The sequence below is a fragment of the Lissotriton helveticus genome, chromosome 9, assembly GCF_964261635.1.
Source record: "Lissotriton helveticus chromosome 9, aLisHel1.1, whole genome shotgun sequence".
Classification (NCBI taxonomy): domain Eukaryota; kingdom Metazoa; phylum Chordata; class Amphibia; order Caudata; family Salamandridae; genus Lissotriton; species Lissotriton helveticus.
This window is the reverse complement of record NC_136070.1, coordinates 726,061,304-726,073,787: the sequence shown is the minus strand read 5'-3', so window position 1 is coordinate 726,073,787 and position 12,484 is coordinate 726,061,304. Positions and strand designations below refer to the sequence as shown.

The following is a 12,484-nucleotide window of genomic DNA, read 5'->3' as shown; positions in this document are numbered from 1 at the left end:
CCCCAGTAACAAAAGCAGCACTGCTTCACACTTGGCCCCCCAAAGGGCTGGTCCGACAATATGCCAGGGTGGCTTTGAGTTTCCAGTCCTGGCGTGGATCCAGAAGTAGTACTCCTCTTATTGTACCTAGATGCTAACACCTCAGCTGCGGCGAGGTACTCATTTTAGTACCACAAGGGGAGTGCATCAGGGTTGTATACTTGCACCTTTTTTGTTCACCCTTTATGTTAACAGGTTGGAACAGGACCTCCTTTAAGTGCAGGTCGATTGTCCTAGGGTGGGTAAGAGATAGTTACCGGTCTTGCTATACACCGATGACGCAGTGCTAATGGTGCGTACTGCTGTGGGACTGCAGTCACTACTGGACAAAGAAAACTGCCATACAGGAGTGTATCAATGCCAACGCACACAACATCAAAGCACTCTTCACCGTGATCAAAGAATTTGTCAAACCCAGCACGGATGTCACAGACATCCCCCCGCCCCAGACCTTTGCTACAACCTCGCCACTTTCTTCCACTAAAAGATCATAGATATCTACAACAGCTTTGCAACCCAGGTCCCACCCACAGCCACCGCACCCAAATGTTCCAGATCCCAGTCGACCCTGCTCAACTGGACCACCCTCACCACTGACGGCACCCAGAGGATCATGATATGCATCCACTCTGGAGTCCCCTCGTACCCCTGTCGCACCACATTTTCAACTGAGCCTGCGCCACCATCGCTCCCAAACTCTGCCGCACCATCAACTGCTCAATCGAGTCTGCCACCTTCCCTGAAGACTGGTAACATGCAGAGTTCAACCCCCTGCAGAAAAAACCCTTGGCTGACCCGCCGAACCTCAAGAATTTCAAATCCATATCTCTGCTCCCCTTCCCAGCCAAAGTCATCAAGAAGGCCATCAATGCCCAACTCACCAAATTTGTCGAAACAACCACACCCTGAACCCCTCGCAATCAGGCTTCAGGAGCAACCACAGCACAGAGACTGCAGTCCTTGCTGCAACAGACGAAATACGCACTTTCCTCGACTGATGCGAAACCGTAGCCCTCATCCTCCTGGACCTCTCTGCTGCCTTCAACACTGTCTCCCACCATGCCCTCTGCATGAGACTCCATGACGCCAGCATCCGCTGCAAAGTCTAGAGTGGGTCCTCTCCTTCCTCACCGGCTGAATCCAGAGAATCTCGCTCCCACAGTTCTCCTCAAAACCTATAGAGATCAGCTGCAGAATTCCTCATGGCTCCTCTCTGGGTCTCACTGACTTCAAGATCTACATGGCCCGCTTGCAGTCATCGTCATAAACTACGGACTCAACATCGTCTCCTACGCCAATGACACCCAGCTGATTCTCTCCTTCACTGACAAACCTACAGCCGCTAAGAGCAACTTTCACAACGGGATGAAGGTAGTCGCCACCTGGATAAAGGACAGCTGCCTCCAACTCAAGTCAGACAAAACCAAAGTGCTCATCCTGGGCACCACACCCTCTGCCTGGGCGACTCCTGGTGGCCCGCCGTGCTCTGAAACCCCCCCCACACCCACTGACTAAACACGCCACCTCAGCATCGTCCTTGATTCCTCTGTCTCAATATACCCGCCAAATCAATGCCATCTCATCCTCCTGCTTCCATACATTCTGCCTGCTTCTGAAGATTTTCAAGTAGATCACCACCAAGTCTAGGAGAACAGTCACCAAAGGTGCTCGTCAGCAGTAAGCTCGACTACAGCGACGCACTCTACTCCTACGCCACCCAAAAACTCCCCAAAAAATTGCTGAGCATCCCAGAACGTCTCCCCCAGACTTATCTTGGACATCCCTCCAACGCAGCCACATCTCCGGTCACCGGAGAGACCTTCACTGGCTCCGAATCAACAAAAGAATCACCTTCAAGCTCCGCACACATGCCTACAAAGTCTTCCACAACACTGGACCTGCATGCCTGAACCACTACCTCTCCTTCTACACACCCACCAGACATCTCCGCTCTGCCCAACTTGTCTTTGCCACTATACCACAGATCCACAAATCTCAGCCGGAGGAAGATCCTTCTCCTACCTTGAACTGGAACTCTCTACCTCTACATCTCCAGCAATCACCTTCACTGCCTCAATTCAGGAGGGACCTCCAGACCTGGCTCTTCGACTGAACTGCAGAATCCCTCACTTCAGTGCCTTAAGACTCTAACAGGTGATTAGCCATGCTCTATAAGAACCCTGATTGATTGACTGATTGTCAAGTTTGTCACTTTTATGGACAGTTTGGACCTTGCGGTTAAGTTTGCAAAATCATACATTAAGGTAGTTGGCCCTCCGTCCACCAGTTCCAAAACCTTCTGGGTGGGGAGTCATACTTTGGCAAAAGTTTCAGCTTTTTCCTATCTTGGGTGTTATTCGATATAAACTTGATTTGGAAACCCTTTGTTGAGGGAAGGAGCTGTGATCTAGTCAAAACCACTGGGGCAGCAGCTAGTTTTGCGCAGAGGTTGGAATCATGGTCACCCGACACCTTAGTTAAGCTTTACCAGGAGAAGTATGTTTCCGAAGGCTCTATAAGGCAGTGAGGTATGGGGATATAGAACGCTGATAAGATCCAGCTAGCAGAAAATATGTTTCTAAGAGGCATTCCTCAGGTTCCTCAAAGTACCCCAACCTTCTCTGTTCATGAGGAGCTTGGTGTAAGATACATTGGATAAATCGTTGCACTCTGGCCCTTGCTTTGCTGGATCAGGATTTGGACCGGGGAGGGCTCCCAGCTGAACACACTGATTCGGTCTGATTGATTCTCCCTTGGCCACACGCAGAGAATCCCTTGGATTGCCTATGTGAAGGCAGTTTTTGCCAGCATGGGTAGGGCTGACATATTCCATAACTAATATTATCTGCTCCCCCTGGAGCTTAAATAAGTGAGAGATTTGTTTTTCAAACGTGTTGTACTGCAACAAGGACAAACAAAGCATGTGAAACCTAACTGCGGCTCCTCTGCTAAGGTAGAGGAGTGTTGCCCCCACTGCTCTGCGAGCAGTATAAAAATGAAAGCTAAAATGATAATAACTAATTTTTTAGGATTTTAGTATTCCTTCCTGCTTAGGTGCAGGGCGGGGCTGGCCATCGCCGGGGCCAGGGGTCGGAGTGTTAAGCACACTCTAAACTGCACATGACATTTTGCATGGCCCTCTTGGGACGGCCAAACAGTCATGCACACTTTGCATGTTCCCCATCAGGTTGTAATGCACAGCCTGGTGAGGAACATGCACAGTCTCCCAGTCCCCCTCTGAGCGCCAAACCACGGCGCACAGACCAATCACAACGCTGCTGTAAGGTAGCGTCGTGATTGGCCTGGTGATTCTGGGAGGCTATGTGCTTCCTGATCCTGTATTTTTTTAGTAACTGCTCCACCCCCGCCCACCACACCGTTCAGTAGCAATCGCTACTTGTGAAACCCATGGCATGGGGGCACATTCTATTAAGAACTGCTATCTTTCCCTTCTACTTAACAAGAGGGACACATTGTGGTGGTGAGATTCAGGTGTACTTTGCTGCACCCTCATTTGGTCTCACCCAGGAACTATGGAGCCCTGTGGTTGTGACAATATTTCTGCACCAGACACCTTACATTTTGCGCTGTTCTGTAAATATTTTAGCATGGTAAATACTATATGGGGTTAGACACGCACCGTTGAGTAAACAAAAGGTTGAACTGATAAAAAGTTGTCGCGTGCAAACCAGGGCTTCGCTGTCTGAACAAATCAGCCTTAGAGTCAATACAATACCGCAATCTCCCAGTGGGAGTTGTCCCCCCGTGCACCGCGTTGAAAAATACCCATAGGTATAATGAAGTTCAAATAAAGACCAAGTTCATTCCAAGTCAATTTGTAATTGCAATTATCATCTCATCATTACAAATTTCTTAGTTTTCATCCATGTGATGAAGTTAATTTCTTAGATTTGAAACTATACATCCAAAATTCATTATTTTCATATCCCTATGCATTTCGGGCTTGTCCAGCCCTTCATCAGGGGAATAGTTGGAAATGTATTACCGAGACGCTATGAATCACAGCTCTCCATTTAGCGCTAAATGGAGAGCTGTGATTCATAGCGTCTCGGTAACACATTTCCAACTATTCCCCTGATGAAGGGCTGGACAAGCCCGAAATGCATAGGGATATGAAAATAATGAATTTTGGATGTATAGTTTCAAATCTAAGAAATTAACTTTATCACATGGATGAAAACTAAGAAATTTGTAATGATGAGATGATAAATGCAATTACAAATTGACTTGGAATGAACTAGGTCTTTATTTGAACTTCATTATACCTTTGGGTATTTTTCAACGCGGTGCACTGGGGGACAACTCCCACTGGGAGATTGCGATATTGTAATATTTTAGCATGCACAGGAATCAGTTTATCCTACCGTTACTGAAAGTGCTTAATTTCTCACAAGCTGTGTGGGGGAAAGGCTCGGTACATACGTTTGAGTCCCTTGTGGAGCAATATAGTCTACACCAAAATGAATACTTCCGATACTTGCAGGTGAGACATGCTCTCACCACTCATGTCCCCAAGGCCACGGATCTCCCGGAGGCGTTCCCTCTTGAGGACCGTGTACTGGATGGGCATATTCCGGCGAAAACCAATTCATTGATATATCGGAAATTGGTTAATAACTCCGAGAATCCATTGTTGAAGGTTAGTGGAGTGTGGATGGGCTAGAACTTGACGACGAGGATTGGGTGGAGGCAGTGTCCTCCCCCAAGGTAGTCGCTATCCAGATGCGGCTCCGTTTGGTGCAGCTGAAGATCCTGCATAGATCTTACATTACGGGGCCTCGCCTGGTACGAATGGGGCGTGCTGAGAGTGGAGTTTGTAGGAGGGAGTGCGGAGCAGTGGGCACCTTGACGCATACCCTCTGGCATTGCGATGTGATACAAACATACTGGGCGAAGATTTACGATGAGTTTGGAGTGGTACTGGGGGTGGAGGTGAGGTCAGAAGCCCGGAGATGTCTGTTGAATGTTTGGGAGCCATCCGATCTAAGTGTGTATCAGAAACAGTGGGTTACGTTAACGTATATGGTGGCCAAGCGCAATATCGCTCAACTTTGGGGTGCCAGCCAGCCGCCCCGAATCAACAAATGGGCGGAAGACCTTGATTGGTGTATGTTCAGAGAAAAGTCGGTGTATGTGGCCCGGGGTTGCCCGCAGAAGTGGGGTAAGATTTGGGGGGCGTGGAATAGTCATCGTGGGGGAATCTGTGAACCGCCCATGTCAGGTCTTGATTTGGAAGCACAAGAATCCGCTAGACCCTAATATTAGCTGTTGGGTATTTAATTCTGTAATGTGCCGTATTAACCCGTGCGTTGGAATTGAAGGCATTCACCTGAGAGTTATTTTATGTGTTTATTTGTTTTTCTTGTTTAATAAAAAGATTTTTTTTAAAAACTCTCACAAGCTCGTCTGACACTTATGTATTTGCAGCTCCTGAAGAATGTACATATTTTATTTGCTGTTTAATGCTTTTTACCTGCAGCCTTGAGATCAAGGCGATCTAGACCTGATTAACCCCGTTGTTGTAGGTGAGGATTTTTCTCTGTTTTTTTAGAAATACTTTTTTTTTTGTAGGTGAGGATTTTTAATGTAATGTATTGTCAACACAATTTTATCTTTAAATTTTTTATGGTATTATAATAATACATTCTCATTTGTTTTTACAGTTTTATGAAGTTTGTTTAATGATTTTATACTCTTATATGGTTATATTTACAACCAATTAAAGATTTATATGATGCTTCATTTCTTTTTTCAAGCTGGAGTTTGCAGTGCAGATGACCTGCCAGAGTTGTGTCCAAGCTGTTGAACAATGCCTCAAAGGAGTCCAAGGTATGCTGCCTGGGGGAAAAGGGCAGCTCTTATAGGGCTTGTGGCTGTTCCTTCTCTTGCATCAAAAAGCCTCACGCTGCATTAGCGCACTAGGAGTGCTGGGCCCGATTCACAAAAGTAATCTGAGACAAAATCCTAACCTTACGCCTTTCGGTATTCACAAAGGGCATTTAGGAGTAGTGAAGTTAGGATTCCTAACTTTACTACTCCTAAATGCCCTTGTGAATACCGAAAGTCGTAAAGTTAGGGTTTTGTCTCAGATTACTTTTGTGAATCGGGCCGTTGTTCCTACTTTGTAAATAAGTAATCCTAGGCAAGGTTGACGCCTTCGTTTATGTAGTGCTTCAGTGTGCAAGTGGCCCTGCTAATGCTGTGTTCTCATTCAAACCTCTGCTAGACAATGTCAACATCATTTTAATTCTTTAATGTACCAGGCTGGGAAATAGAGTTACACTGCGAAGCTTCAGACGTTTTGTTGCAATCTATAACTGGTTTTGGCTTGCGTAGTTTATATTGTGTATGCTGAGCAATTTTTAGGTCTCGCCTAGCGATGCAGCGCACTTATGGAAGTGGGGTTGATGACCGCCCTGTCTCCCTTAGGCCCCGCCCACCTGGTCTGGACTCGTCATCTGTTGCTTGTCGGCACTTGAGGTTGGCATGTTGTGTCCTTGCCTCAGGCTCAAGCCCCCCTTCTCTGAGAGGCTTGCGTCGTGTCCCACCACCGCAAATCAGTGCTTGTTATTTAATTCAGTGTGTTCATGTCCTATTCTTCTCTGTATTTATATTTAACAAAGTCCAATTCCAATGTGTGTTCATGTTCTAAAATGGTTACAAACGGAGATCTGCTCTCGGTTGTTGCTGCTAGGTTCACACCGCAGAACTTGCTTAGAAGCACTGCAAGAAACTCATACAATAACAACGCATAGGTCAGAGATCCTTGCCTGAGCCTTCCCTGTTATCGGCCCCACATAGTACAGCATGAAAGCATGTACCAATGTGATACAGCAAAGTCTGCTTATTCAACAGTTGTTGTTGCCTGGAAAGGAGACAAGTTACAAGGGAATATATAGCTTGCCTTCCTTGGTAAAGAAAGCCCGCAGCGGCCGATGCAATCTGCCACTGATAGCCAGGCAGAGGGGCGCGTCGATAGAATAGACTCTTTCAGTCAAGGCTTGCAGGGCAGGGCCCAGGGATCGATCGATATCTATGCTGGTCAGTAAATGACCGGTCATAATGCAGCTGGCTCGGCCAAAAGCTGAAGCAACGGGACCACAGTGAAAATCGTTACAAAACGAGATGCCAGGGGGGTGCAATTCCGTGGGGGTTGTCTTTGTCTTTTGAAGCTGAAACCCGCCCCTCTCTCCTCCACGGCCTGCTCCAAGGAACCGATTTCTGCAAATGGAAAGGTTTTAAAAAGCAGCAATGCTCCTGGGCTGCCAAAAGTATTTATGACAGTTTTCTAAATCAGCTTACATACATGACCTCTCCTAGCTGCATAACAGTAGTTATATTTGTTGGTAAAACATGGTGTTAAAGATGTCTCCCAGCTCTTTGTTTTACAGTTAACAGGTCGGCAGCTAAGGCGTTTGATATCTTCATTATCGGAAAGAATACATATTCAGTTTAACACTATTTTCTTTTGATAAAAAATGGAATCCTGTTTTCAAGGGGTGAAGAAACAGGGGCTCTAAGAAGGGGTGAAAGAACAACTAAGCCTTGTTACCAAGTAAATGGTCTTTTACAGACCTGTGAAGTACTCGAGTGCGGCTGCAGTAAGACGGACGCCAGCCCGCAACAACTCAGAAACTGCCCGGGAAGCTGTCCCAGCCCGAGCTGACACACACGACGTGGGGTGGGTGGGGGTTGCAGTGGGGGGAGGTGGGGGGGGTCCGATGGGCGTTGTGCACCTGACTCAGTCAGAGACCCTTGCTTTGAAAAAAGCAAATATTAATTAGGTAAACTGACGTCACGTGACACGGAAGAAAGGATGCATGGTAGAATATTACGGCTGTAACCAGTTTGAGCTATTGGCATTTGTAAATGACAATGCCTTTTATTTATGTGTTGTTTTTTAAAACTGATGAATAAAAGACATTGTCATTTACAATGCCAATAGCTTAAACTCTTGCAAATGTGAGACCTGTTGCATTGTAAATGCTTGTTTAGAAGAGCAGCAACTCGGAAATTTAATTGCACTTTTCGGTTTCTGGACCGTAAGAGTCCAATTGTGAATGATTCATACTTTGGTAGCTTATTAAGATAAGGCAATGTTGCCAAATCATTTTTAGGTCTCGCCTGAGCCAACGCATGCGCTGCTCTGGCGAGACATTTAGTGAGTGGGCTTTAAAAAGCCGACCACAGTTTTTTGTGTGGCCTAGCGCATGCGGTTACGCGCACAGTTACGAGCAGAGGCGCCATCTGGCTTTCCTCTCTCGTCATGGCTCATTCAGTGCATCGCTCGAGGGCACCCTTACAGTCCGCAATCACTTTCACTTTGACAGCAGCGTTACTTTCACGACCACGCGGCCAATGCTTATCGTTCTTTTTTTCCAACAGAAGTCTTTGTCCCTTTCCATCTCCCTTCATTAGTTTGTGCTTTTCCCACATTTATGCTGCCTTCGGCCGCTCATGCTTGTAAATCCATGTTTTCCTCCAAATTTTCCCTCTTAGCAGTTCCCACATTTCCTCCCTACTCCTTGTACAGTCCTTGTGCACGGTGCTTCTAAATTTGTCATGCGACACATACATACTTTAAGCCAGGCATGGATGGCCTTGTAGCAAGGGGCATTTTGAATTTTGCACCCCGTGGTTTCATTTTTCCCCATTATAAGTTTATGACCGAGTCTCAGTTTTTATGCTCCCTTATCTCCCTTGATCCATTCTGTTCTTTCCGCAGTTCATTTAACCACTGGGCAATCCTCTTAGCAGTTTCCAGATGTATGCTGCCCCATCACTTCTGAGGTCCCTTCTTGAACGTACAGCAGCTTGTTCTTGCCAGAGGCGCTGCCTTCTTTACCTAGTCTCGCATCCCCTTCTCTAAACATTCCACAGCCCCGTGTGGAGATCCCCACGCCCCCATCCTTTCAGAAATCCATTCTGGGGCAGTGCCCTGATAGCGCAGTAAGTCTCCAGCCCTACCACGCTCTGGCAGCCCTTCTGGAAAGCTGTGGACAGGGTGTGCTCTGTGGCTCTCTGTGCTGGATTTGGCAGCTTTGCAGGACCTTTCACAACAGCAGTTTCAGGAGGTAAACTAAGGTTGATAGTGACCTCGGGCGATCCCTCACCAGAGATGAGGCAGCACAATTGCAACACTGTGCGGGGAGGGGCCTGTGCCTAGGGTCAGTACTGCATAGTCACCTAGTGGCCTGCTCTCTGTAGAAAACAATTATTTTACTTGTTTTGTGCGTATTGGTATCTAGTGATAACTGGACTTGAAATCGCGTCGCGTGACAGTGACCTTCCACCCATCTGACCCATGACTGCCTCTTCCGGCCATTTTTTTCTTTTTTAAACCCACTTGGCCTTTGCAAAGTCTGAGCCTAGCAGTACACGCCACCGATCATACAGGAAGGCCCAATTCTCCTCACAGAGCTTCACTGACTGAGATGCAGAAGGCGAAAGCTAAGCATGGAATTGGCGAAGGCCTGTAGCGCTCTCTGGTGGTCCGACTGGGAAGGGCAGTACGTTCACCCTGTGTCCATTACTGTCACTTCTCGGGGGTTTCTTCTCCACTGGAAGGGAATGTGTTTTCTTAATATTTTGTACTTCTCTTGATATTATCGCTTCTTAATAAGCCCTAAAACCCACAAACCGCTTAGTATTCTCCCCTATTATTAAATAATCCTCACAACTGACATCAGTCAAAGTCAAAAGAATGTTGCAACTCGTTTCTAGGCAGTAGGATCAAATTTCCTGCTGCCACTGGTACCATGTGCCGCGGTTGTGACTACCTAATGTGACCCAAAACTGGCTAGAATGACCCTCACTTCTAAGAACCATTAGTATACACCCCTCAGTGCTCCATGACTATTCTGATTTACCCCCGTATCGTCTAATACAGGGTCCTTTATTGGGAAAAATAAGACTGCGTGGTTCCAAATCTCCCTCCTGGGAACACGAAACCCTCCTTTCCTACCCGAAACAGATTTCAGAACGAAAGTTCAATTACTTCTCTCACCTTCCTGGAAGCCTTATCCCCAACTCCACACGGACACACCTCAAAGCCACCCTGTATTCAGCTGTATATTAAAGCCTGAAGAAGTTCAACCACATCCTGACCAACTTTGAACAGCTACGAACTCCTCTTGCAACTCCACATTATCTGCTAGACAACTTTGAGGCCACCTGAAGTAGCATCTCTGACCTACTACAAAGCACTGAAAGTTTCAAGTGGTGCATTTTCAGCAGAAAAGACGGAACTATTACATCACACTAGATAACAAGCATTGGCTTAGCCAATAGGTCTCGCCTTTTGGACCTTATAAGTGTTTAGCCATGCAACAGTTGATGTTGTTGCACCAAGGATATTGTGCTGCATAACTAAATACTTACAAGGTCCCAAAAGCGAGATCTATTAGCTATGCCAATGCATATTGTTCCTTTTAGGTCGGCAGGGTGTAGGTTTGACGGTAATCGCCATATTAGTAATAGAAAAATATGAATTCAGTTCAAGTGCTACAGATATTTGTAGTGTCATCTCGCTATGCAAAAGTCTTCTAAAATTAGCCCTATGCAATATGTGTTTTATTTGTGATGTTCTACTTAATACAATGCTTTACGTTTTTTAATACTTTTAACCCAAAATTCTTGAGAATATGAAAGATCTTGATTAATTTTGTAAAACTATTCGGACTGCTCTATATTTGCTCTAACGACATTGTACAACACTTACATACGTTATTTACGATTGCCCTTTGTCATTTACCTTATTGTCTAAGGATGAGCATAGCTCAGTTGATGCTGGAGCGATAATACGATTGGTTGGTCAAAAAAGGCTCTACATTATCTCTGCACGGCAGATGTGTGAATTTAATTTTAAGACACACGATATTAGAATGACTTTACCAGCAATAGTGATTGTATGAGATGAATGTCATGTTTCTGTAACGCAAGTAGAGTCCTAAAATAAAATGCAATAAAGTTTGTGGGAGAAAAAGAAAAACAGCAATAGTGATTGTAGATATTATTGGCACCTCAAGGGCAATAGATTGACAGAGATGGAGACATTTTCCAGTTTGGGTACCTCATTGAAACACAAAATCAACTGTTCAGCTAGTATTAAAAAAACATAATGTTTCAATGCTATAATACTTTAAGGGGGTCTGTCGCTGATTAAAAACTTTGTGAGCCTGTAATGGTTTCTTCAGTCTCGTTAACAGACTTGTGTGATTGGAAAATCATACCTCTAGTTCCATATGTGTCTGTGCTATGGGGGGAAACTAAGAGCTCTGTCTTGACGAAAGAGAATTAGATAAACTACAGTTAGGAATCTGGGTAATTGCAGTGGCAGTCAGGAAGAACACAGTCAGAGCGGCTATCCTCCTAACTCTGTTTGTAATTGCGTTTATATAGTGCTTACTGCCCCTGATGAGGCTTTGAAGCACTTTACAGCGAGTAGCACACAAATTGTATGCATTTACTCAAGTCCTGTTGTGAGCAATTATAATAATACCAGTTAGGTGTGATCAGTAATGGGGTCTCTTTGTGGTATCCGGTGAATGGTTGGTGAGATAGATAGGCAGGGGGAGATTAGGTAATGTTAGGTTGCAGGGATCTTGTTTTAAAGCCAGAGAAGTTGTGATCTATGAAATGAGGTGTCTGCCTTTTGCAGAATAACAATAAGAGCAAATAACTCAGGCGTGCATCAGACTTAGAGGACTTACACTCAGAAATAGAAAGTATGCCGAGGATGGAAGGTAACAAGAGGGTTACTGTGAAGAAAGAGAGGAGAGGAACCAAGCCCAAAGGAATCAAGTGGAATCAGGTCAAGTTCAGTTTTTTTATGCAGGGTTTGATGAGTAGAGTGGAATGAGGCTTTCGAGACCGCAAGCAGTGTAAGGATGTAAGCTGTAGAAAGCAATCCGAGGATGTAAGCTGTAAAAAGAAAACTTTATGCATAGTGAACATGCAAATTCGAGTGTACACATCACTTAAACTTTGAGTCTAGCCTACTGTGTGCCAACCCTAGGACAGCCCTTTTAATCATAGTCTGGAGTATGTCAACTTTGGTACAGGGTCTGTATGTTGCACAATGCCAAAGTATACTTTATAAACCTTCCTTAAAATGGGGACATGTCTTCAAAATTATCACTTCCTGGATATAAGGCCCTACTTCTGATTTTGAATAATCAAAGACACTCCTAGTCACACATTTAAGCAATGTCTTTCCTTTTCTTATCTTCTTTCTTGCGTTTCTTCTTGTCTTCCATGAACTATTAGTCCTTATCTTGCTCCTTCTATCTGAGGGTTGGTTGTGGAGTTTTAAAAATAACAGTGTCTATAGCGCTTGGGGCCTAATGGTAAAAATACTTTTGTTTAAGAAATATTCTGAACAAGACCGGTGGTTAAGATTATGCATTTACCTGCTTTACTCCAA

General features: G+C 45.2%; 1 protein-coding gene across 2 annotated transcripts in view; it reads left to right on the top strand.

Annotated features, from left to right (window-relative positions):
• Nucleotides 1-12,484, top strand: part of CCS (copper chaperone for superoxide dismutase) — a 531,446-nt gene that overhangs the window by 76,896 nt on the left and 442,066 nt on the right. Inside the window, exon 2 of one of the 2 annotated variants that reach the window (XM_078660836.1) lies at nt 5,817-5,889. The exons of the other annotated variant lie outside the window; for it this stretch is intronic. Within the exon in view, the coding sequence (XP_078516962.1) occupies nt 5,817-5,889 (73 nt within the window). The remainder of the gene's footprint in view (nt 1-5,816; nt 5,890-12,484) is intronic. 2 annotated transcript variants of the gene reach the window in all.